At 42.4% G+C, this 25,575-nt stretch overlaps 1 protein-coding gene across 3 annotated transcripts in view; it reads right to left on the reverse strand.

The window, feature by feature from the left end:
* Positions 1–25,575, reverse strand: part of DPY19L4 (dpy-19 like 4) — a 62,260-nt gene that overhangs the window by 15,283 nt on the left and 21,402 nt on the right. For 2 of the 3 annotated variants that reach the window (XM_025199418.1, XM_025199417.1), the window contains 7 exons: positions 25,159–25,317; positions 23,699–23,788; positions 21,629–21,748; positions 20,412–20,532; positions 19,189–19,245; positions 14,796–14,878; positions 3,577–3,709 (listed from right to left, as the gene is read on the reverse strand). In XM_025199418.1, coding sequence (XP_025055203.1) covers positions 3,577–3,709; positions 14,796–14,878; positions 19,189–19,245; positions 20,412–20,532; positions 21,629–21,748; positions 23,699–23,788; positions 25,159–25,317 — 763 coding nt within the window. The remainder of the gene's footprint in view (positions 1–3,576; positions 3,710–14,795; positions 14,879–19,188; positions 19,246–20,411; positions 20,533–21,628; positions 21,749–23,698; positions 23,789–25,158; positions 25,318–25,575) is intronic. The other variant, XM_006019987.3, reaches the window with a different exon arrangement.

Genomic DNA, 25,575 nt, shown 5'->3' on the forward strand with positions numbered 1-25,575 from the left:
CAAAAAAAAAACCCAATTTTTGGGGGGGGGGGTCATCTTATAATCAGGGTTATCTTCTATTCGAGTAAATACAGTAGTCTACTGCACAGATTTTTCATTTTCCAAAGAGCTCTCTGCAGGCTGGCAGAGTTCCAGGCTGCAAGAGCTTCTTGCAAAAAGGGTAGCAAGAAGCCCTGTCCTGAGGGAGAGGGGGCAGGGCCTGAGCCTCTTGAGTCAGTCAGGGCTTGGCTCAAGCACACTTTTCCGCCTGGAGCCTTTGGGGTAAGTGACGCAGTAGTCTACTGCACAGATTTTTCATTTTCCAAAGAGCTCTCTGCAGGCTGGCAGAGTTCCAGGCTGCAAGAGCTTCTTGCAAAAAGGGTAGCAAGAAGCCCTGTCCTGAGGGAGAGGGGGCAGGGCCTGAGCCTCTTGAGTCAGTCAGGGCTTGGCTCAAGCACACTTTTCCGCCTGGAGCCTTTGGGGTAAGTGACGCTTGCAGGGGCCAAGGGGCCAGCTGGGGGGCCCCTCTAGCAGGGCTGGAGGTCAGGGATGAGGGCACTGGCAGGGCTGGGGGGGGGGCGGGGGGAGGCAGGAAGGTGTCCTCAGGTACTCTCAGGCCAGCACAAAAGAACCGTGACATCATCCCCACGCCCTGCAGGGGATGCTCTGCCTCCTGCTCCTGCAAGGAGGTGGCAGTGGCCACGGTGCACCATGGCAGCGCAGGGGATGCTGTGGTGTGCCGAGCTGCTGCTGCCATCCACACACCAATCGGGCCAGGCTGGGCCGGCCGGCTCTGTGCCTCCATGTGGGGCTTTCAGCACTTAAGCAGGAAGCAACCCACCTGGCCCAATGGAATGCAGCTCCCAGTCCACACACCATGGGGCCAGACTGGCTGGCTCCATGCCTTCATGTGGGGCTTCCCGCACTCCAGCGGGAAGTTGCCCATGAAAGAAAAGAGCCTGCCCAGCCCAGTGGTGTGTGGCTCCCAACTGTAGTGCTGTAATCTGCATGTGCTGACATGGAGCCAGCCTGGTGTGGCGTGAAGGCACACACCAGCAGGCTGGGCCAGCTCCATGACAGCACATGCAGGCCCTGGGACTCAGACAGAGGTGTGCACCACCAGGGGCTCTGCCTGCCACGGCCATGAGCACCCCAAGGGCCCAGTGCCTGCTGCTGCTGAGCCACCGGTGGTGGGGGCTATGCACCACAAACCACATATCTGCCCACAAGCCCCCCCCGCAACCCCACACCCCTCTACCACTGTGTACTGGTGCATGGGGGGAGCTGTTGCCAGGAGGGACAGAGTGGGAGGTAAGCAGGGAATGAGACACTAGCAGGGCTGGGGGGAAGGGTTGGCTTGGGAGTGAGGGGCAATGGCTTATTAGGGATGCTCAGCACCACAAAGCAGTGGGGGTGGGGGAACAGCATCTGGGTCCATATCCTGCTAAGTGAGAGGGGCAGCAGGAGTTCTGATTTTCTGTAATGAAAAACCCCAAATTAAATGCCAAAATACATAGGTATTTAGAATTTATTTTATTATAGTGATTGAGGCACTGGTAAGCTTCCAAATTGCTTTAAAATTGTAAATATATCAATAAAACATTGTGTCCAATTGATACCTGTATATATATCTATAGCAGCCTTTCATTTTAATTGTGGATTTGGGGATTTTAATAAGAGAATTTGCGGTTTTTAAACAGAGAAAACCAGAATCTCCGGTTATAACAGTAGGGGCTTGGGCAAGTTCTTCTAACTTTTAAAGTTTCATTGACCATATTCATATTCTGCACCACTTAATGACCCTTACCATGCAACTGCACTGCCAAAAATGTTGGCAAGGACTATTTGGACTTCATTGAGTCTATTTTCCTTGTGTCCAAAAAGGGAGAACAACAGGTAAGAGAGCAATGAAAGGAAAAATAAATCAAAGTAGATCCAAAACAGGCATGCAAGTCCAGTTCAGAAGCATCTCTGCAGACCAAACACAGTTTCTGAAGTTGTGCCGAGACCAAGTGTTTTCTCGTAACAAGCAGATAGAAGGTAACAGTGCCAACGTTTTAGATACAGTCAAATGAGAAATCATCCCCCTCTTCATGAAACATTTAAAACTTTTTTGCTCAATTGTTACTTAAGTCCTCCCAACTATGAAATGAGCTCTAGTGCTAAAAATCAACATAATTCAAGCCTAGAAACGTTACATTTTTCTGAAACCAACACTTTTTATTTATGCTTTTGGAACGCGACAGTAAAGCCCAAGTCTAGTGCAGACAGGCAAACACCAAAGCAGCAACCTATTGACTATTAATTGTATGATTCAATCAAGCAGCAAAATACTGTATAACATCCTCATTGAAGGACTGTCTGTGCTCATATTGCACCAAAGTAGGCCTGTCCTGTGAGTTTATCAGACTGGTAGTCCAGACCTTAGAAGCTAGAAAATTAGCACTTAAGTTTTACATTTGTTTAACAATCATATGCGAGTCCTTCCTCTTCCACTACCCACATATCCAAGACCACATTCAGTTTTTGCATTTTTTTCCTTGAGGATTTCCAAAAAATCTCTCCCTTTCTTTTCATTCCTGCAGCCAAATCTCTCATTTATGACCTCATTATACAATGCCTTTACTATTGCAACATCCTTCTCTTAATTTTCAGATGCTTACATTACTCTTCAAGTAATTAAAACACAGTTTTATGTTCATCTTGCTCATTGATATGATCACTCTTTCTTTTCAATCACTCCTCTGGCTCTTCATCCACAATCCTTTCAAAATTCAGGCATTCTCTTGTCACCTTCACAGCATAAAGATGTCAGCTTTTTCACAAATAACTTTTGTCTTGCTCCATATGGCTCCCTATACACAGTAAAACTTGCCCAAACAAATTCCATGTACCTGTAATTTGGGATAAAGAAGGAATGCTTTCCATTAAGTCACACTGGCACAGAGTGTGGGGACTTGCTTCCCTCTAAATGTGGGGCATCTTCCTTCCCCAAGACCCATATATTAGCCAACTACTTCCTGTCATTGCAGCGGCAGGGCATTGGCATTCTCCTTTTCTCTCCTGATTTCAGTTACTGCATGTAATAGGATGTTCTTTATGTTTCATGTATTGTATCTTGTACTTGTGTAAAAGAGTCTGAGAGATGTTTTGCAAGCCCAGGGGACTGCACCTGATAGCCCAGAAGGCCCTGTCCAGTCCCCTGTCCCTAATATGTTCTTAAAACATACTTTTGCCAAGCAGCTTACATGCATATAGAATGCATATTGTTATTACCCCTTCTCTAACCTCTTTGCATTTGTCTCTCTTTAGAGTGTAAGCAGGAGCGATTTGTTCCTAAGCATTTGGAATGGACCTAGCACTGTGATTGCTACCATAAATAATACCTGCTGTGAGCTAGCTTGAGAAAGAGCGCACACAAGAGATGAGCTTGGACCCCATAACTAACTCATAGGACTCTCAGGGTGTCTTCTATCTTCTTTGAAAAATATCATTTTCAGCATTCCTATACTTCTAAATCAAGCACTCCATTTTCTACGTAACAAATGAACCATGAATCACCAATACCACAGCAAGTTTATGGAATTAGATACTTACATTCTCATTTCTTTTTAGAAGATCATCATCATTATATAAAGGCAGACTTGTCACCATCCATCCAGTACACAACTTAATCACACCCATTAACTGAGGACTTCCTGCAAACACAGCAGCAACAGGAGCCTGTCTTCTGTAAAAAGACAGCTTCACTTCATGCATCTGAATACATAGATATCTTTTCTAAACAATAGTTTGCATCAGTTCTAACACTCAAATGAATTTTTAATGTGTTATGGTAAAAATTCTAGTCTGTTAACTAGAACTACATACCATACATTTAAGTGAAATTACCATCCTCAGCAATCAGATATATAGTGCATTAATAGCACGATGGCTGTGCTTTCAATGCTGGAAGGTAGCCCAGAACCAATTAAAAAGGCCTCTTGATAGAGCATGTGGGGAAAGAGGGGTCTGAGAGCTATTCACACCTACATCCTTTATTACATAAAAGTTCACTTGCTGTGGTCTTGAAAGGATGAGAACTTTCATTTCCAGGTTGGGTTCTGCTTCCCATAAGAGGCATGAGAGAAGGGGAAAATAGGAAAAGCAATGCAGTAACAACTGAGAAAATGGAAGCCTCAGAATAAGAAAAGAAACACTGCATATTTACACACACAAAACATAGCTCCTGCCAAAAAAAATTAAAATCTTTAAAAAAAAATCTGTTATACTTAGAAAATGTACAAATACATTTTAGCTGTCTGAGTACAAAAGGCTATTAAAAAGTTCTTTTCTTCCCCCTCTGCTGCAAAAAAAAAAACAATCCTTTCTAAATAATCAATTTCATGGCATCATATTCTTTATCCCAGGATAGGTTTTACTTTATTCAGAGATGTGCTGGTAAAGAACAATTATGTATGTGCTTGTTTATATATACAGGAGGAATGTATTGATGGTATGTTTCCCAATCTACTAGTCAACATTAAAGGATGTTTTTTTATGGTAAGTAGGGAGGTAGGGATGAAGGGAGGTATTTACTAGGGTTTAATTTCATTTTTTGATTATTTGCAGGTCTCATTCTGGATTGAAGAGAACATTTTGTGTAGGATTATTTTTAATTGATGGCAAACAGGTTTAGAACCTAGGACAGGCATTTTTCCCTGTATTTAAAAAAACCTACAATAAATTTGTTCTCCAATTAAATTAAAAGAAAGTGACTTGTAACCATAATATTTAATTTAAATTATAATAGAGGTATCTAGTTCAGTATTCAAAAAGTCCTATTTTCATTAAAAATACAGAACAGCAGTAGAAAACTAATGACAGCCAAACTGCTCTTTGCAGAGTGTCTTTCAAAGCAATTCACTATGATTAATTATGTACTTAATGCATGATACATGTAAGCTAATGCAAAAGTCATTAGGGGCTTGGTATTATTTCATTTGCTGCCACAAATGACAGTGACAGATAACCTGCACTGCTATTAACAGTAAGAAAAAATTGGCTGGAACACCCCAATTATCAGGCTTGTCTTTTCAGAAGATGCATAGGTTAACAATTAAAAACCTAAATACAGAGCACAGCATCCTTCTAAAAATAGGAAATAAAGGATCTTAACTATCTGAACTTTTAGGCAGCTTGCAGATATTAAAAAAAAAATAAGTGCTTTACTTTAAATTGCATGCACCCCTGTTCCAAGCCCAGAAGAGGCAGCATGTTAGTTGGACCCAGCTCACCTGATGTCTGTATAGATCATACACTTTAAGTGGGGCTTGTTTGGTACTTTCATCTAACAGCTCATTGACTCAGCTTTAGATAAAAGTGCCAAAAAGCCCTGTTGAAGTGCACGATTTATACAAACACTGAGTTGAAGTAACATGCTGCTTCTTCTGGTAAAGCCCGCTTTTTTGTTTGTTTCATTTTTAACATCTGTAAGCAGCCTTCCTCTCAACAGTGCAATTCCAAGTAAAGTCAACAAAAGTTGGTCTGGGTGAGGGTGAAACAGGGCCCCTAGTTCTCAATGGGGAAGTAGGAAGGCTGCTATCAAGAGATAGCATTCATCCACCCAGAACCGGAAACAGTATCTTTGGGCACCATTTGGCCAGCCTAGTGACAAGAGCTTTAAAATAGGTTTTACAGGGGATGGTGAACAAAACCTTGCAGCAACAGAGCAAATGATCCAGAGGGGAGAGAATCAGAAGCAGCAGTTCAGCTGAGGGAAAGGGACAGAGAGCCAAAGGACAGCAGCAAGGAATGAAAAATGGAAACAACTAGATCAGAATGCAAAATTTGGAACAGATTGCCTAGGGAAGTTGTGGACTCTCCATCACTGGAGATGTTCAAGAAGAGGTTGGACAGCCACTGAGTCAGGGATGATCTAGGCATAGCTATACCTATTTTCTACCATGGGTATTTCCTATGCTTCTGGACTTTGCTGGTCCCCCCCCCCCCTTTTTTTCTGCTGTGTGCATCAGGGTGCTTTTAAGCCTTCCCAGAGGCATCAGGTGTTAGCTACAGCTAAGGCTGGGGACTTCAACTAGGATGCACAAATTCTCCTGACAGAAGCAAAGCTTCTGTTCCTGGCTAAAGGGGCTTGCCACTCTGCTCAGGAACAGACCAATCACCATATTTGGGGTCACACAGAAATTATACCCCATGGTCAGATTGGTATGAACTGTGGGGGGTTTTGCCTTCCTCTGTAATGGGGGGTGTGGCCACCTGCCCAGGACCTCAAGTGTACGTTGTCAACATTTTATAGAAGCAGGGCATTAGCTACCGTGTTTCTCCTGCTTTACCTGTGCCAGGTTAGGGTGTTAGGTTTATGTTGTGAGGGTAGTCTAATGGTTGTACAGGATGGTTTGGATAGACATGATCCTTCCTCAGGCAAGGGGCTGGACTAGATGACCTCTGGAAGTCCCTTCCAGCTTTACTTCTCTAGGACTTCTATGATTTCTATGCATGTACACACATGTGAGAAATATGGGGAACAAACGAGATGAACTGGAAGTCACAGTGTGAAAAGAACTATGATCTGATTGGTATCACAGAGACTTGAGTGGGAGAGCTTTTACAACTGTAACTTCATCAATGAGGGGTACACTCATTTTGGAAAGACAGGGTTGAGATAAAAGATGTTGACCTTATGTCAAAAACAAAGACTTGTTCCTTGGTTTAGGAGAAAGAAGAGAGCAGATCAGCATGTATTTGGGTGAAAATAAAAGGTGAAAGATGCAGCACTGATATAGTGGTGGGGATTTATTATAAAGTGAAGAAGAGGAGGTGGAAGAGGCACTTCTCAAAGTGATGACAAAATTATATGAAAATTATGAGACGGTACTGGTGGGAGACTTCAATTTTCCAGAAATCTGCTGCAAGAATAATACAGCCAAACAATGCTGAGCAAGTTTCTAATTTGTGTGGAAGATAAATTTCTATTCCAGAAAGTTGAGGATACAACTACCAGTTCCCCCATCTGGGTTCCTGTCCTGATCAATAGGGAAGAACTGGTGGAGGATGTGAAGTTGATGGGAAACTTGGTAGGAAGTGATCATAATACGAGAGAATTAATTATCCTAAAATGAAGAAAACATGAGGTCAGCAGAACTAAAGACAATGGATTTAAAAAAGGTGGATTTCAACTGACTCAAGGAGATAGTAAGGTGTGGTGCCATGGGAGGACAGACTGAAGGATAAAAGAACCTATAAGGGCAGGAAGCTTCTAAAGGACATAGTACTTGGAGCCCAACAAGAAGCTATTCTGACATGATGGAAGCCCAAGAAGAATGGCAAGAGACAAAAGTGGCTGCACAAGAAGCTTCTAGGATGCCTCAAATAATAGAGGCAATGGAAAGATGGACAGGTCATCAAGGAAGCATATCAGGAAATAACAAATACTTTGAAGGACACAATCCAGAAGGCAAATAGTTTAAAAAGAGCTTCACATTAAGCAGCCAATTAGTTCAGCTGGTTAAAGCGTAGTATTAATAATGACAAGGTAACAGGTTCCATCCCTATATGGGACACAAGACCTTTCCTGCTTCAGACAGGGGGTTGGGCTAGATGACCTCTTGAGGTCCCTTCCAGCCCTACTTCTTTATGATTTTTTCTATGATGAGGAAAGTTATAAACAACAAGAAGAGGTTCTATAACTATGTTGGCCAAACACCAAGGAAGCTACAGTTCCACTGTTAAATAGCCAGGGCAAACAGAAGATGCAAATATGGCAAAGCTGTTCAACAGCTACTTTGTCTTGGTCTTCAAACAAAAAAATTCAACTGCAACCAGGTAGCTAATAAGAATTATCTGGATAAGGAAGGGGATAAGCTGAGGGATGAGATAACACAAGACAGTCTGAGAGCTTTTTTATGGGTCTCAATAAATTCAAGTCAGCAGGGCCCGTTTAATTTAATCCTAAAGTACTGAAGCAACTGGCAGAGCTCTCAAGGACCTTGACAATAATATTTACAATGTCATGGGAGATGGGTGAGGTACCAGAGGGTTGAAAAGGGGCCAAAGTGCCCTTCTTTAAAAAGGCAAAAAGGGGGACCTGGGAACTATACACTGGTTAGCCTTACCTCTCAATACCCAGGAAATTTCTGGAGCATATCACAAGTAAGTCCACTGGCAAGTGAGTTTCTAGAAAAGAAAAGGCTTCTCCAAAGCAGCCAGAATGAATTTATTAAAAGCAAATGCCAAACAAACTTGATCTTCCATGACAAAGTTAACTAGTTGGGTGGATGAAAGGAATGCAGTGGATCTAGTGTATCTGGACTTCAGCAAGGCCTCTGAGCCTCTCATAAACACACTGGAAAAATGCAGGCTGGACAAAACTATTATAAGGTGGAGAGACAACCAATAGCCACAAAACAAAGGACATTTAAATGGATCCATGTCAGAATTGCAGGAGGTTTTGAGAAGCATTCCACAGGGGTCTGTCCTGGGCCCAGTGCTACTTAATATGTTTTATAATTATTTGGATGCTGGAATAGAAAACTCCTTGAACAAAATTCACAGGTGACAATATTGGTATGGAGGACAGAAGCACAATTCAGAAGGATCCTGACAGATTGGAAAGCTGGGGTGGAGCTAACAGGATGAAGTTCAGCGCTGACAAATACAAGTGGTTAAACCTCACGAAGATTAACTGAAAACACAAATACAAAATGGGTGACAATCTGCTGAATGTCAGGATTAGGGAGAAACCCTGGTGGATCAGACTCGGCATGAGTCTGCAGTGTGATGTAGCTGCACAAAAACTGAATGCAATTTTGGGCTGCATCAGTAAGAGCATTAGGTGCAAAACACAGGAAGTAATAGTTGTCATAAACCCACCCCAAAACCAGGAAAGATTTTGAGTGTTTAGTGTTTCCCACAGAGACATCTGTGCCCAGTTTTATTTGGCTGGCATTCTCTTTGGTCTCATTTAAAAGCCAATATTAAGTTGCATTGATTTATGTCATTTTTATCACTGTATGGATGGATTATGTTACAATTTCTGTATGTATCTTTACAATTTGGTATATAAATTAGTCAATGGGACAGAGGAACACTTACCTAAGGAAAAGGAAGAAGGCAAAATTGCTAAGTATCTCTTGCTGATTGTGTTAGTAGGGTACAAATAATTGCCACTCTCAACCATAAGCAGAAAGGGCCATTGTTGGAATGGACATTGAAAGTGTTTTCTGCCTGCAATGGAAAAAATTAACCCCTCAATAGCAAAGGCATCTCAGGGCGATGGGTAGGGGGAATTACAAATGTCCCAGGAAGAAAATAAAAACATTTTCTCAGACTTTTCAACAAAGTGAACAAGGCTGGTGAGTGATGTGGGGGAGGTGGGGTGCACTGAGTTGGAGGTATTTAGGAGCTTTCTGTGAGCTAGTGGTTGTCTTTGGCTTATCCCAGGCCTGGGGTGAAACCATGTCCCCAGGGCTGGCAGGATCCACAAGAAGGCTGATCTCTGGAAATACTGGCAAGACTCTCAGAAGGACTAGGCTGTAGCAAGATTAAAGGATAAGAAATTATACTTCTCTTTTTATTTTGTCTTCAAATTATATGGTCAAAACTTTTGTACAATTCTGTTCTTCTACATCATAAATCTTGCTATTGTTTTGTTACCTTACTGTTTGCCTGTGGTAAAGCACAATTTCAGGGCAAATGATATTCCAGATTAGCCTCTTCTACAGAGTGGACCTAGAATTCTTTCAAAACCAAAGGGGTAATTGCCTGGAGCTGGTAAAGATGCACCTGCAGCAACTCCAGGTTCTGGTATAAGGGCAGTGGAATTGAGGCCTGTAGGAATAAGGCACTATCCCAAGGTAAACCTTGGTCTGTTCCTTGAGACAATGGGGAGAAACTTGGGGCTTCTGGGGTTCCAAACAGATAGGTTTGTGACAACAGTACCTCTTTACCTGGCACTGGTATATAGAGAACCATGTGCAGTTTTGGGCTCCACATTTTTCAAAGGATAAAGGGGCTTGCAAGGCAAACCATCTGAAGAGAAGTTGAAGGAAACAGTCATGGTCAGATTGTGGAACAGGCAATTAAGAAGCTGCCAGAAAGATGAAAAAACCTTTTCTCTGCTACTGTATAAAAGCAGGACATGTCCAAATGGCTTGAAGTTGTAGTAAAGTAGGTTTAGACTGGATATCAGGAAAAACTTCACTGTTAGAACGCTGAGGCAGTGGAACAGACTATCTAGGGAAAGTTGTGGATTCTCTATAATTGGAGGTGTTCAAGAAGAGGCTGGATAAGCATTGGTAAGGTCCTGGAGTAGCTATGCCAGCATGCTCTGTAAAGAGCAACAGTTAGAAGCTCAGGAGCCCCCTTCTCCCCCTACATACAGATTGCTGGGAAATAATGAGAAGAGCTCTGCAGCCTGAAGCAGGTGGATATTGGAAAGGACCATGCTCAGTAGCAGGAGAATGAAACAGAGCTCCACAATCTGGCTTAGTTATGAAAGATAAAGGGATACGGTTTATAGAGCAGATACAGAAAATAGAATCTGTCTGGTCAGTAACAGGGTGCAGACGTATGGAGTTATGCTTGCTGTCCCCAGGTTGCAGAGCAAATTGGAGGGTATTTAGTATTTCCCATGCTTCAGGGCTTTGCTGGTTGCTGTCCAAGCTAGGAAGGAGTTTTTTCCCTCCTGTTGCTGGGTATTTTTTCCTCAGAAGCACTGGGTGTTGACTACAGCCAAAGCTGGGGATTTTGACTGAGATGTGCCAATCCTCCTGCTGGGACTAAAACCTGGAGTCTCTGCCTAGAAGATCTTGCGCTTCCACTCAAGATCAAACCAACCACCAGATTTGGGGGTCAGGAACGAATTTTACCTCATGGACAGACTAGTACAGACTAGTGGGTTTTGCCTTCCTCTGTAGCAGGGGGTATAGCCCTATTTCTTCGATCTCTCGAGTGTAATTTAACAACGCTTGCAGCAGCAGGGCACTGACCACCACTACCCCCCTGATTTGCGTGTGGCAGGTTAGGGTGCTATGTCTTGTAATTGTGCTACAGGTTGATTATGTAGTTTTAGTAACAGGTTAGACAAGGATTTGTATGGAGCGGTTTGAATAGGGATGATCCTGCCTCAGATAGGGAGGTGGACTAGATGACCTCCAGAGGTCCCTTCCAGTTTTGAATGCATTTAATGCAGTCCCTACACTGCCTTCAAACAGCTATGCTATACTAAACATCTACTTACTTTTATCTTAGCCCACAAGACTAAGGGGACTTGATGGTAGGCATCTACCACAGACTACCACACCAGGAGGAGCTGGATCTGGAATTTTCCAGAGAACTGATGGAGGCTGTGCATTCAAGGGACATGGTTGTCATGGGCAACACCTCAATTACCCTGACATCTGCTGGGAGGAGCACTTGGCCAGATCTGATGATCATGTAGGTTTTTGACCTGTGTGGAAGAACTTTATTTAGTATAGGAGGTGAACGGGCTGACCGGGGGAAAGCTTTGTTGGATTTGGTTCTAGCCAAAGGGGACGGCCTGGTGGGAGATCTAAAGACTAAGGGTAATCTGGGAGACGGTGATCATGAGATGATAGAATTCACTATCCATCGTAGGGCAAGGAGTCAGCAGGGCAAAGATGCTTGACTTCAGGAAGTCTGACTTCAATGAGCTTAGGAAAATAGTGGGAAGAGGGACTGGAAGGGAAGGGAGTTCAGGAAGGGTGGTCATTCCTCAAAGGAGTGATCCTCAGAGTGCAGAAAAGGTCCATTCTTGTATGCAGAAAAGGTGGTAAAGGGGCCAGGAGACCCTCTTGGTTTACCAATGGAGTCAAGGAGTGCTTTAAAAAAAAGGCAGCTTACAGACAGTGGATACTAGGGGTAGTCACCAAGGAGAAATACACAACTATAGCCCTTATTTGTAGGGAGAGAATAAGGAAGGCAAGGGCAGCAACCAAGGTCAGGTTGGCGACTGAAATCAAGGACAATAAGAAGTCCTTCTTTAGGCATATAAGGAGCAGTAGGAAGACCAAGAAAATGTGGGGCTTTTGCAGAATGGGATGGGACAGCTGATAACAGCCAGTCACGAGAAAGCTGAACTCTTTAATGAATACTTTGCATTGGTGTTCCTGCATAAAAATGGTGGTTGCTCGCCTGGTTGGACACTGGACGGATGCGGGGCAAGGGGGGATTGTCAACCAATGGTCAGTGTTGAACTGGAGAGGGAGCAGTTAGAGAGGCTGAATGTCTTCAAGGCGGCAGGACCAGATGGACTACACCCAAGAGTGTTGAGGGAATTGGCTGGAGTCACTGCGGGACCATTGGCGAAGGTATTTGAAGACTTGTGATGCTCAGGAGAGGTCCGAGAAGACTGGAAAAGGGCCAGTGTGGTGCCAATATATAAGCAGAGGAACGAGGATCCAGGAAACTATCGAGGTCAAACTGACCAGCCTATATTGGGTAAAATTTTGGAAACAATTATCAAGAAGTCCATTTGTGAGAGACTGGGAGAAGGCATGATGCTGAAGGATAACCAACATGGTTTGATTGAGGGAAGGTCATGTCTGACCAACCTAGTCTTCTACTATGAACAAGCAGCGAATGGCTAAGATGCGGGAGACATGGTTGATATCATATACCTGGATTTTAAAAAGGCCTTCCATATGGTCTCCCATGATGGTTGTATAAAAAAACTGGGGGATAATGGTCTGCCAGAGTCCATGGTCAGGTGGGTTGCGAACTGGCTAAGGGGTCAAACCCAGAGACTGTCAGTGGGCGGCATGGGTGACTGGTGCCACCTGAGTTGAGGGGGGCACATGCCCCCCCCCCCTCTAGCCAGTCAGTGACTGTGGCCAATCTCACCAACTGGGAAGCACAAGCAGCACTCCCAGAAATGCCAGCGGCACACCCAGAAGTGCCAATGGCACTTCACCTGGTGCCCCACTCCCCAGCTAGTGCTCGCAGGGGGGGCACTTGCGCTCCTGCCTGCCCTCCTTGCCCGTCGCATAAGTGGGGAGTGCTGCCTGTGAGGGGGTGCACCAGCACTTTCAGGGGGTGCATATGCACCCCTGTGGTCCCCCTACACATCACCACTGGTGGACAGGTCTGTATCATCTTGGCAGGAGGCGGCCAGTGGTGTCCCATGGGTTTGGTTCTTGGCCCCATGCTGTTTAACACTTTTATCAACAATATAAATGAGGATGTGGAAAGCATGCTGGCCAAGCTGCGGATAATACAGAAAAGTGGTCACATTAGGGGATAGGATGTGGATCCAAGTGGACCTGGACAAGCTGAAAAGGTTGGCAGAGAGGAACCGGGTGCCGTTCAATCAGGATAAATGCAGAGTGCTTCATCTGGGGAGAAGTAATCAGCAACATGAATGTAGGTTAGGAGGAAACGTCCTGGCCAGCATGATGGCTGAAAGGAACCTTGGGGTTACGGCTGATCACAGGATGTGCATGAGCTGCCGGTGCAACACTGTAGTAGGAGCTAATAGCATACTGGAATACATTAGCCAATGCGCCGTAATAGGGCTAAAGAAATGATATTTCCTCTCTAATCGGTGCTGGTGAGACCTCACCTGGAGTACTGTGTCCAGTTCTGGGCACCATACTTGGAAAAAAAAAAAGACGTGGAGAATCTTGAAAGGGTCCAGAGAAGGGCCACAAAAATGATTAAGGGCCTGGAAGACAAACCTATTGAGGAAAGACTAAGGGATCTAGGACTGTTCGGCCTGGTGAAGAGAAGACTGAGGGGGGTCTTGGTGGCTGTCTATGAGTATGTAAGGGGTGAATATCAGGAACTGGGAGAAAAATTGTTCAGTAAGGTGCCTCAGGGAAGGACAAGGAGCAGTGGACATAAACTGTTAGAGAATGGTTTTAGGTTGGATGTAAGGAAGAACTTCTTTATGGTTAGGGTGACTAGAATCTGGAATAGACTTCCCAAGGAGGTAGTGCAATCCCCCACCCTTGGAAGTCTTCAAGAGGAGCCTGGACAGACACCTTGCTGGGATCATGTGATCTCGGTATTCCTGCCCAGAGCAGGGGGGGTGGACTCAAACTTTCAAGTTCCCTTCCAGCCCTTAATTTCTATGATTCTATGAATACCAACTGCAAGACAGACCCTTTGGGAGCCCCATTTGATACCTCTACCCAACCAGACATTGAGCAATTGAAGACTACTCACTAAGCACAATGATCAAACCAGTTATGTATCCACCTTACAGTACTTTCATCTAAACTGTATTTCCTTAGTTTGTTAATGTGGATGTTGCAGAGGACAATGTCAAAAGCCTTGCTAAAATCGTGGTAAACCACATCCACTGCTCTCTCCTCATCCACAGAGCCTGTCACTTTATCACAGAAGGAAATCCGATTGGTCAGGCATGACTTGCTCTTTGTGAATCCATGCTGACTGTTCCTGATCACCTTGTCCTCTAAGTGCTTCACAATGGATTCCTCAGAGACCTGCTCCATGATCTTTCTGGGTATAGAAATCAGGCTGACTAGTTTGTAGTTCCCCAGATCCTCCTCCTTTTCCTTCTTAAAAATGGGCACTATATTTGCCCTTTTCCAGTCATCCAGGACTCATAAGCAAGTCAACTCATTTAAGAACTCTCCCTGGTCCTGAAGAAGTCCAGGCCAAAATCCACAGGAGTAATAATCGAGTTCAATCCCTAATTTTCCTCTTTCCAAATCACATGATGAAGCATAGAGGGAAGACTCAAATTAACAGTTGCAGTTTGATAAAAATGTTATTTTAGACAACAGAACCTGGGGGAAGGAAGGGGGGAAAGAGATCTAGAATCCCATACTTACTTTATCCACATCATAAGTTCTACTGTATCTGGGTCATAAAATTCTTGCAGTTCTGAAAGCTCAGTCATTATCCTAGGAAAAAACTGCAGGGAAAAGTCAAATAAGTCTCTTCCCTTGTGTCATTTTAAATAAAGTTAAGATATTCTGAGATAGAAGGGAATCCAGTAAACTATGTATAGGAAACCTTGTTTTCCTTCAAAGTATTATTTTCATGTAAATGCCTTCTTCACTTAGACAGCACTTGCTAGTCTCGTACTTTCTCTCAATGTTCCCTCAAATGCACACACAAAAATAAAGTTACAGTTTTTACCCCGATCCTGCTACCATTTATGCACAAGTAACATACTCATCTAAGTTGCCCAATAGTGTGCATTGCTAGATAAGGTATTTAGTAACCATCAGGTGGATTGAATACAACAAAATTGTAATTTTATGCAAATTTGGCATTTGTATTTCGAAGGCATTAAAATTCTTCTCTTCTCTTTTCTCAGAGCTTCCCATCCCTCCTTGTTAAAATATTAATGCCCAACCATTTTTTAAGAAGAACAAATGTAAAATTAAAGTCAGTTCCTAATTGTATTTAAGAGTCACAGTAAAACAGAAAAATGGAGTAGTATTTTTACACAGTAAAATATCTTCATAATGATATACCTCATCACTGAACATGTGATACTAAAACAAATATTGTTTCAAATGACTAATTAAATTTTAATAACCTCCTTGCATAAATATATATAATGGACTAAATTAAATGGTTTAATACTCTTAATTCCAAAGGATTTACACAGAGATTGAATTAAAGCCCTTAAAGCAAAACAAAAAACCCAAGAACACCAAATTCTTCCCTCTGACTTTTAAAACATTAACTTGAAGCATAAAATAGTAAACTAAATTACAGTTACACTTTTACAGAAGAGAACAATTTATATATATATACACAATACTCTCTACTAACATATTTATTCTCCTAAATGATCACAGCATAAATTTCTTTTAGCATAAAGTTATGGTTTCTGAGAAAAATGCAATAGCCAGAACTTTTAACAGTTTTGTAATTTCTTTTTTCTTACTTTGATTTCTGTTTTATGATGTAAGGATAACAACTTCTTAATGTCAAGTTTCTTACCTTACAGTAGCTCAAAAAACCTTTTCTATATACATGTTCCACTGTGGCTGGGCAAAATGAGCCCTAGTTTTGTCACAGGGGCTAAGTACAGACAGTCAAAAAGCCCGAGGCTGAATTGATTCAGTCTCTGAAGGTTAGTCTAAGCTGCAAAGATTGAATCAATAAGCAAATGAACAGACATTCACTTTTGATTCAGGAAATGCAACCACATGCCTGCAGTGGCTCAGGTCAGAAGCTGGGGGGCACTAGAGCACAGCTCTCTGGCACGTAGCCAACATGGGCTGTTTGTTTGCTTCCTCTCCCCTCACCCCCCAGGTCTCTGGGATTTCCACTCCAGAATCACACCAGCAGGACTCTTCAGGGTTGCTCATCACTTCCTCTTCCTGCTTCCAAGTGCCTCTGGGATTTGTAGTCCACAGTCACAGCCAGCAGTAAGTTTAGCAGGGCAAGGAAGCTGTACTTGGGGCAAAGGGAAGTTTAACTCCCCTCCCTGGCCCCAGACTGCAGGTGGGGTTTGCTTGGGGTAGCCAGCCCTCACTGTTCCAGATAGGGAGCAGAGGGGGCAGGGCCAGCTCTGCTCTCTGGAGCAGACAGAGCAGCCCAGCCCAGGACTGCAAAATGCTAGGATGGTGGGAGACTGTGATTTAAGTTGAACCAGGAAGGGGTCTGGGACAGAAGTTTCATAAACCAGTTTGACCTAAATCAGTTAAGTCTGATATTACATTCATCCGGGTTTATCTTAAACCAGTTTCAGCCATTTTGAAACTGGTTTATGTGCACTGCGCTTCTATTCTGTTACAGGTTTAAACTAGTTTTTGATAACTTAAACCGGTTTATGTCTAACTTCTGTCCTTAGCCTTTCTGACCAGCAGTACCTACATAGCACACTGGCACCCTGAAGCTGCTTAGTGTCTGCACTGAGAGCATAAAAAGGCAGAGCACACTAACCATCCCTGTTTCCTTTCAACTGTAGAAATTCATGAAGATGGAGGAAGCAGGAAAAAAGGGTGTGTATGAACAACGCATTCTGAAAAATTCTGGTTACTTTTACAGTACTTTTCATTTCCCTCCAAATGATCTTCTATAGGCACATTCCATTTATGATTGACTAACACAGTAATCAAAGTTCATTTGGAGGTGGAATCTCAGAAACTCGGGGGAAAAAGATTGAAACACTGCTTTACCAAATGCAATTTCCAATTTGGAAGCTTCAGATACTGTATGATGTCTAGTGAACCTGTGGATAGAGCTTCACGTGGCCCTTATGGTGGACTCTCAAGCAGTAATAAGAAATAAAGCATTTCTTTGTGCTCAGAAATTATATCTGGATAGTAAGTTGATAACTGTTGAACCTAAATGACAGGCTTCTGGAAAAGCATGCCTCACAACCTAATGCATCTGCTTTCACTCATCAATCATTTTTGTCGCTCTCTGCTGGACTCTTCAAATTTGTCTACATCTTTTAGGGTCGTTGGTTGTAACCATGTTGGTCTAAGGACATAGGCAGTCAAGATTTTTTGGGTAGATGTGATATCTTTTATTAGACCAACTAAATAGTTGGAAAAAAGTTATTTGCAAGCTTTCGGGTATAAACACCCTTCTTCGGTCACTGGGAGACTGCTGTTGTTATGAGTTCTCCAAGGTAGAAGAGAAGCTAAAGTAAACAAGAAGTCTACGAATATGCAAATGAGCAGAAGTTTGGAGTCTGACATGCAGACTCAGTCCTTTCCTAGTACAGATGGGCAAAGTCAATGGGGCAGCCTGAGTGGCAGAGGCCAATGAGTAAGGAAGGGCAGTACAGTCTGTCAGGGTACTTATTTCTGAATGGTTCATAACATGGCCATACTGGCACAGACAAATAGGGTCCTTGTGGCCAAGGTATTAGGAATCATGGCCCATGATATGGGTAGTAAGTGTCCCAGTAACCTATCCCAAGATTATTTTCTAGATTCCTTACGAGAAATGGGGACAGTGGGAGAATATGCAAATATTAAAAAACCTGGCTATTGCACAACGCACTAAAGACATGCTCAGCTTTTTATGCCCTTTATGCAAAAGTACAATGAGCCTCAGGGTAAATGTAAGCTATCTGGTTACACTTGCCAGAGCCTTTAAGTCTGAGCCTGAAAGACACATATTCATTCCACCAGTAGATTGTGCATATAGACAATTAATGGAGAACTGGAATTGCAATATATGGAGCCCTCTAGTGTCCAAACGCTCAAAACATTTTTGTTAGGAGAATTTCAGGGACAGACCCAGCCAATTGAAAAAATTATAACATTTACATTTAGCAAGTTTTGGAAGCCACTGTGCTCGTCTCAGAGCGCTTATTACACTGACAGAATACAAGGGAAAAAATTACATCATACTACATTTAACATCATATCAGAACTTCAACTGCTAGCCATTAGAATCATACACCCCTACAAACATTAAATTACTGGGGATAAGAACAGCTCTGATGCTGGATTTTTTTTAACTATTACTATAAATTTTTAAAACAACTAGATTATTTGAAACTTATCTCATTATGTACATGGTTTACAGGTTATAGATGCTGTTGCATATGCAAACCATCAAATACTTGAAATTTTAAACAGATGCTAAGAAATAGCTATTTTGAACTCAATTATAGAACTAAACATTTACTTTAAATAAACAAGAACAGATCTGTTTCTTTCTTCTTATATTATTTGAGTATTATAGTATTTGAGTATTCTTTCTTATTATAGTATTTGAGTACAGTATTTCCATAAAGAGTTGGAAATGAAAAAAATCCATCTTTAGTTGATGGGATGTCCTTAAAAGAAACTACTGTTTTCTGTAATTCTACCTTCAGTTAACCTTAGCTTCTCACTGAATAAGAGCATAGAATGACATGCTTATACAATATTCTAATTACAATAGAGAAAATACAGTCAATCACTTTATAAATTCAGTAATGGCATTTTGTCTTTAGCTAAACTAATATAATGTGAATCATCATGTAAAGATGATGATATAATAATAACAATAACAAAATGGTATAATTATTGTTGTAATGAAATATATTAATATTTTATTATTATAATTAAAACCTGGTATTATGTATCCTTATTAGCGAGGAATATATATAATTTTATTTAAACATAAAACAAAAATGTTTTAAATAATGGATACAGTCTGATGTTACTGATTATTTTATATAAATGTAGACAAGATACTCCTAAGACTTTATACTGTGCCTACAGCAAACACTTAATCAAAAGATACTTTCTTACCTACCTCTTTCCACAAGCTGAAACCTATTATAGTGGGGACTGCCATACTCAGAATAAGAGCCTAGAATATTAAAAAGAATAAATGATTAGAGACCACTATTTCATTTCCCACACATGGAACTACATTGACAATGGGAAAAATTCTGCAAGTCTGCCAGGCAAAAGTCATTGCGAACAGAAAAGAAATTGCTTGGTTAAACACTGAAGAAGTTAGCTCATTATAACATGAATAATAATATTCAAAGTAATTCAACAGACAGCCCAATGTGACGAAGTGCATCCATGAATTAGGAAAGGAAGTAAAAGTGAAATAGGTCTCAAATACGCAAATGCAATGAAGGGATATGTAGAATGAACTATGCCAATGAACTGTTTTTTAAAAACTTACAGACACCCTCTCATTCATAGTCACAATAACAACATATATAAACAGTATTCCATCACACAGCACAATAGCATTCCAATCAATCACCTTCCTCTTGATCAGAAGGAGGAATAGCATAAATACTGTTTTGGCAACAGTTGTTAATAAGTGCATACAGTGCATCCTGTTGAGAGTTAAAATTGAAGTGCAATCAGCTAATTAACCACATAAAGGAAAGTGGATCTACCACAGAAGAAGAAATGCAATTTATAATTATATTATGGATGAATGAGTACATTCTTGCAAAAACTGTCAATTATTCTACAATTGGAAGTGCCTTGGCAACTCTTGAAGAAAATATATTTACACAGAAAGTGGCATGTTCATTTTATACAAACATTAACTACTTATTCTTAAATAACATGTTATAAATTGTTTTCAGCTTTAAATTGTAAATTGTTTTCAACCTTAAATACAGAGGGATAAAAACATATGCAGATCACATCTCCTTCCTGCCAAGCATACTCAGCACCTTAGAAATAGAGCTGAAAGAACTGAGAAACCCCAAGTTTCACTATAACACAGATCCTTTTAAGTCAGGATGCCTTTCAGAGACTGTAGTATAAATGAATATACAACTAATCTGAACAAATCTTACTCTAGCTATCATTTCACTTGAAAATTTCTTACTCATACACAACAGTTAAATATGCATTTACCCTAGTTACCATATTTCCCAGTCTTTTGATTTCCTCCCACCTCCCATCCTCCAACTTTCATTTACTCACTGCTTAGAAGCGAAAAAAAAGATTTGTTGATTAGCAGTAAAATCTAGCAATAGATTATTGGCAACAGTTACTCACCAGTAATATCGGGTGCACAGCTTTTAGTCGAAGCCACTTGAAAAGTGTCATCCAAAGCTCAGGAGAACATACACCAAATGCAGCAAGCATGCAAACATATGGAGTCCAGAGGTACTTCATGCTGGAAAACATCCCAAGAATCCAAAGATAAGATGCTGCATGTATTTCAACTGGATTATTTGATAAATAAACTTTGTCACCTCCAAACCTCTCTATGAATAACCCTGCTCAGGAGAATTCAGTCAGTTAAGGAGTTCAGTCAATTCAGGGTCAAACACTTAACAGAATAAGGAAACCTAAAAGAGATCTCGGCTTGCAGACCAAACACATGATTCTCTGCTGCAATCCAGAGCACTCTTAAAAGTTCAGAAGTGCCAAGTAGGCTCAAAAAAGTCTCAGCCGAAGAAAATGAAATAATCCACAGAATTTGGGGGTGGAGGACCAAAAAAAAAAAAAAAAAAAAATCGAGCTAGTGAAGGATGTTAATTGTCTCATTTTTTGCTCTAGGGTATCTGATGAGCAATTACTATTACCCAAAACTGATGTCTGAATCCTCCAAACAGAGGATTCAGAAGTCTCAACCATTTGAAAACAAAACAGTTTGTTTGCTTTCAGAATCTGTAGTGTTCAGGCACCAGAGTGATGCATACAATAGGAACAGCTATGATGTGGCATGACGGATACCACTCATACACCACTGTCTTTAGCGTTTGTCTGGCAGTCAGGAAAGATGGCAGAATGGCATCCATCATAAACTATTAGACTATCTTTTTAAGGTTATACTGTTGTAAGATGTTTGCCTGACATGTTAAGCAATTCTCTAAACAATTAAAAGACACACAAGCAGTTTTTTTTAAATTTTGTTTTGCAATAAACCTTGTGCATCAAAAGAACGATGTAAAATTACAATGGAAAAAAAAATCAGCATTTAATAAGAATCCTAGCTCAGCAGCTGAAGATGAACAGGGAAACATTTAAATTGTGTTCCAATTAACTTCTCAGATTTATGCTGGGCAGAGCATAAAGAAATGTGTTTAGGGAAGCCAAATATACTTCAGTATATTCTACTGAAGTTCACTCCGGTACACTCAACAGGGAACGCTGGATGGCAAAATATTCTTTTAGAAATGGTCTCAATATTTGTGGAAGTTTGAGTGTACCATATTCAGTTAGCAATGCGCTAGCCCTTACAAAACAAAAATCTATACAAAACTTACCCTTCTAAAATCATTGCAAGAGAACCCAGTAAAAGTGTGTGGATGATGTGATAAACTATCTCTGGCCTCTCTCCAATTTTGCCATCCTCCAGGGTAACAGTTTCTCTGAGTGGTTCACCACTGCAGTTCGAGGGAAACAAAGCAGGGTTTGTCTTGCATACTATCACAAATTATGACTTCTATAAAAAGTGCCTGACAACTATTAAGCCTCTGGTGCTTCCTTCTTTTGTAATAATACTAATATTGTTTGTATTGTTTATTGACTCCCTGTGCTGATCTGTCTGCAATTTTTGGTAATTTCTTACCTAAAAATTTGCACGTTCTTGGGGCATGGACCATCTTTATGGTCTGTGTTCATACAGTGCTTTGTGCAGTAGGGTTCCAGTCCCCATGCGGGCTAAGTGCTATGGCAATACCTCTAAACAAGATGTTGATGAGCAAAATTTAATTTTCTAACACAGTATTGGTGTTAGGACACAGAAGGGCAAAATACGGCCTATGGGCCGAATCTAGCCTGCCAAGCACTTTCATCCGGCCCGCAGCGTCCACCAACAAAATGTGCCCCACTCAGCCCTTCCGCCCATGAGGGTAGGAACAAGGTGCCCACGTATACACACACCGCAAACTGTGGTGTGCCTACCATGCCCTACTGTGCCTTGCTCCCACTTTCATAGGTGGAAGGGCCAGACCCAGCCAACACATAACTTCTAGCTTCGGCTGCCACTGCTGCAGCCCATGGGGACTTGCTCTGCATCCCTGGTCTCCTACTAGCTCCACACAGCAGGTAGGGAAGCAGCGAGGGTGAGGCTGCAGCTGCAACTGGGTAGGAACCCAGAGCATGGGGCTAGGGCTGAGGGCAGCACAGAGCCCATGCCTGGGGCGGAGGGGGGGCAACAGCAACGTGGAGCTCGTGGGCAGCATGTGGGTGTGAGGGAGGGTGGGTGGGTGGGTGTGGGGACAACCTCCCCACTCTCCCCATGGTGTGCAGCCCTGGCAGGCAGTGGCAGCAGCAGTATGTGGAGGCATTCAGGGTGCTTATGCCTAGCACAGGCGCCTGGCAGGGTGCAGCTCCAGCCAGCGCTTCATATCACAGCGAGGGGTGCAGACTCCGCCAGGCAGCCTGTATCACCAGTACGGCATGGGAGGGAAGCCCCAGGTGCTAGAGCAGGCTGCCTTCCCTGCCGGGGCTGCACAGCATGGGAGGGAAGTCCCAGCTACCTTCCCCAGAGGGACAGGGAAGGCAGCTGGCTCCAGTCCCTGGGGCTTCCCTCATGTGCCCAGCAAATCCAGGAAGTGCCGGTGATACAGACTGCCCGTTGGAGGCTGAGCCCCTCACCATGATGTGCAGCACTAGCCAGACGTGTGCCCTGCTGGGCACCAGCATGAATGCCTCACCTGCTGCTGCTGCACCATGGGGGAAGTACAGGTGGGCACACCCCCGCACCCCACACCCAGCCACAACCCTCCACATATACACAACCTAAAACATATCCTATGCCCCACACACAGCCATCCCACCACCTCCTCCTTACCATACACACCCCCCACACCCCACCATACACATACTCCCCACAATATACAAGATTAAGAATTTATTTTTCAGTTATTATGCAATCACCTCTATATGCACTATGCAAACACAAATCAAATATTTTTTGTAATAAAATTAAAATATGTTACAAAGGTGTTTCACTTTTAATGTATGATTTGTTTTTTTTCTGGTTCTAAGATGGCAACCACTCCCCTCCCAAAAGGAATATTTCTGGGGGGTAAGGGGAAGGCCTTCCAGAGGCAGAAGTCCAGAGGCAGAAGTCAGGGGTGGGACTTCCAGTCCCAGGTTAGTGACCAGTAAGCAGGGCACCTGTCAAGGGGCAGGGCTACCCCTTGTGGCCCTCGACAGCTCACCAAAACTCATTAAGCAGCCCTCCAGCCAAAATAATTGCCTGCCCATGTTTTAGATCAATTGAAAGTTACAGAATTACTGTGACTACATCTATAATTTAAGGTCAGAGAAAGGGGTGCAAGAATGCTTAACCTTAATATTACAAATCCCAGTAATACAATACCTACAGTGTTATTTTTACACACGAAACAAATTTTTCATTTCCCCAAGTAAGACAATGAGGGTTGGGATGGTAAGGAAGAAATTCTAAGTCCATCCTTAAAAAATGCAAAAAAATACATCAGTACCATATTTACTTGCATACCACACACACCTTTCCCCAAAAAGTTAGCTTTCCAAAACTGGGGTGTGTGTCTTCAGCAGGGAAGTTGAATGGAGATGCTATAAGATGCTTCTTTTCTTTCTCTTCCCTCCACTAGCTGTATGGGGGAGGGGCAGAATCCATCCAGAGAGAACCAGGAGGCTACTGGGGAGTGTGCAGCAGTGAGGTTATACCTCACTTTGATTCTACCTCTACCCAAAGTTTAAAAACCAACTGTCCAGCAAAAGCAGTAGCATTTCTATGCAGCCAGAGCTGAGGGCAGGGGCGACACATAGGGGGTGCATGTGCACCCCCTGAGCATGGCAGTGCACCGCCTACATAAAAAGCACTGCCAGCGGCATCTGCAGGTGGTTCACGATTCCTGTTGGATGCTGCCAGTGCTGCTGGCAGCTGCAGCTGGTTGCCAACCCTTGGTCAGCGCTCGCCACCTCTCCCCCAGCCACTGACAGTGCCGGCAGCATCTGCAGGAGCTCTCCACTCACTGCCGCTGTGCACCCCAGCCACCGGGAGCACACCCCATTCATGGCTAAGGGAGTCAGTTATCCAAGATTATAAGTACAAAGTTTGGCACTTGGGACAAAATAACTGCAGGCACAAATACAGACTGGGCAATGGCTGGCTAAGCTGCAGTACTGTAGAGAAGGACCTGCAGGGTTACAGTGGACCACATGCTGAATACAAGTCCATAGTGTGCTCTTGTTGGGAAAAAAAAAAGCCAACAGCATACTGAGTTGTATTAACAGGAATGAAACTTGCAAATCAAGATAAATGATTCTTCTGCACTATTTAGCACAGAGGCCTCTCCTGGAGTGCTATGCCAGTTTTGGACCCCATACTTCAAGAAAGCTGTGGACATATTGGAAACAGTGCAGTAGAGAGCAAGAAAAAAATGTAGAGGCCTGGAAAGCAGGACTTATGAGGAAAGGTTGAAACAGCTAGGGTTATTTAGCCCAAAGAGAAGAATGAGGGATGATTTAATAACAGTCTACAAATACCTAAAGTGAAATAATAAAGAGGATGGTAATAAACTGACAGCCCTAAAAAATACCCGCACCCTGCCGCCGCCTGCTTTCCAGCAGCAGAGACAGGCAATGAATTTCTCATCAGGGAAAATGACCACAGAAATCACAGTAGGGCCCTTCTATTCAAACTGTATCTGGTATATGTAACACAGTTTCATGCTCTGATCTTACAGATTTATGTATTGATGTAAGAGGAGATTTCTGATTTTATGTACATATAAATTCACATGATCTTTAATTCATTTTTAAAAAGTATTCCATTGTGATAAAGCTAGCTACTTACCTAATTCTCTTAAAGATGACCTGAGTTACAGAAAAAAGGCAGATAATTAAAACTAAAATATAGAAAGGCAATACAGATGATTGAGTCAGTCTCAAAAAAAAGTCTTGGGATGGTGCCTGAAGGGATTCTTGACAAAGGAGCCAATTCATTGTAAAGTTCCTGGTAAGGCAAAAAGGTCACATTTAAAATAATAAGTGGTTAGTTAGCCTGGTCACAGGAATCTCAAATTATTTCAGAATCATGACAAAATATGTTCAAATAGAAAATGTTTTTGCAAGTATGTTTTAGAAAGTGTCACACTTTTGTCCTTGAAAAGTATCTTCTGTGATCCAAAAGACATAATTCTATTACATTTTAAAAGCACTTCTACATCAAGAACCCATTTTAAGTGTCATTGTGGGGGTGACAAAACCCTTA

This window comes from Alligator sinensis, unplaced genomic scaffold (genome assembly GCF_000455745.1).
Source record: "Alligator sinensis unplaced genomic scaffold, ASM45574v1 scaffold273_1, whole genome shotgun sequence".
NCBI lineage: Eukaryota > Metazoa > Chordata > Crocodylia > Alligatoridae > Alligator > Alligator sinensis.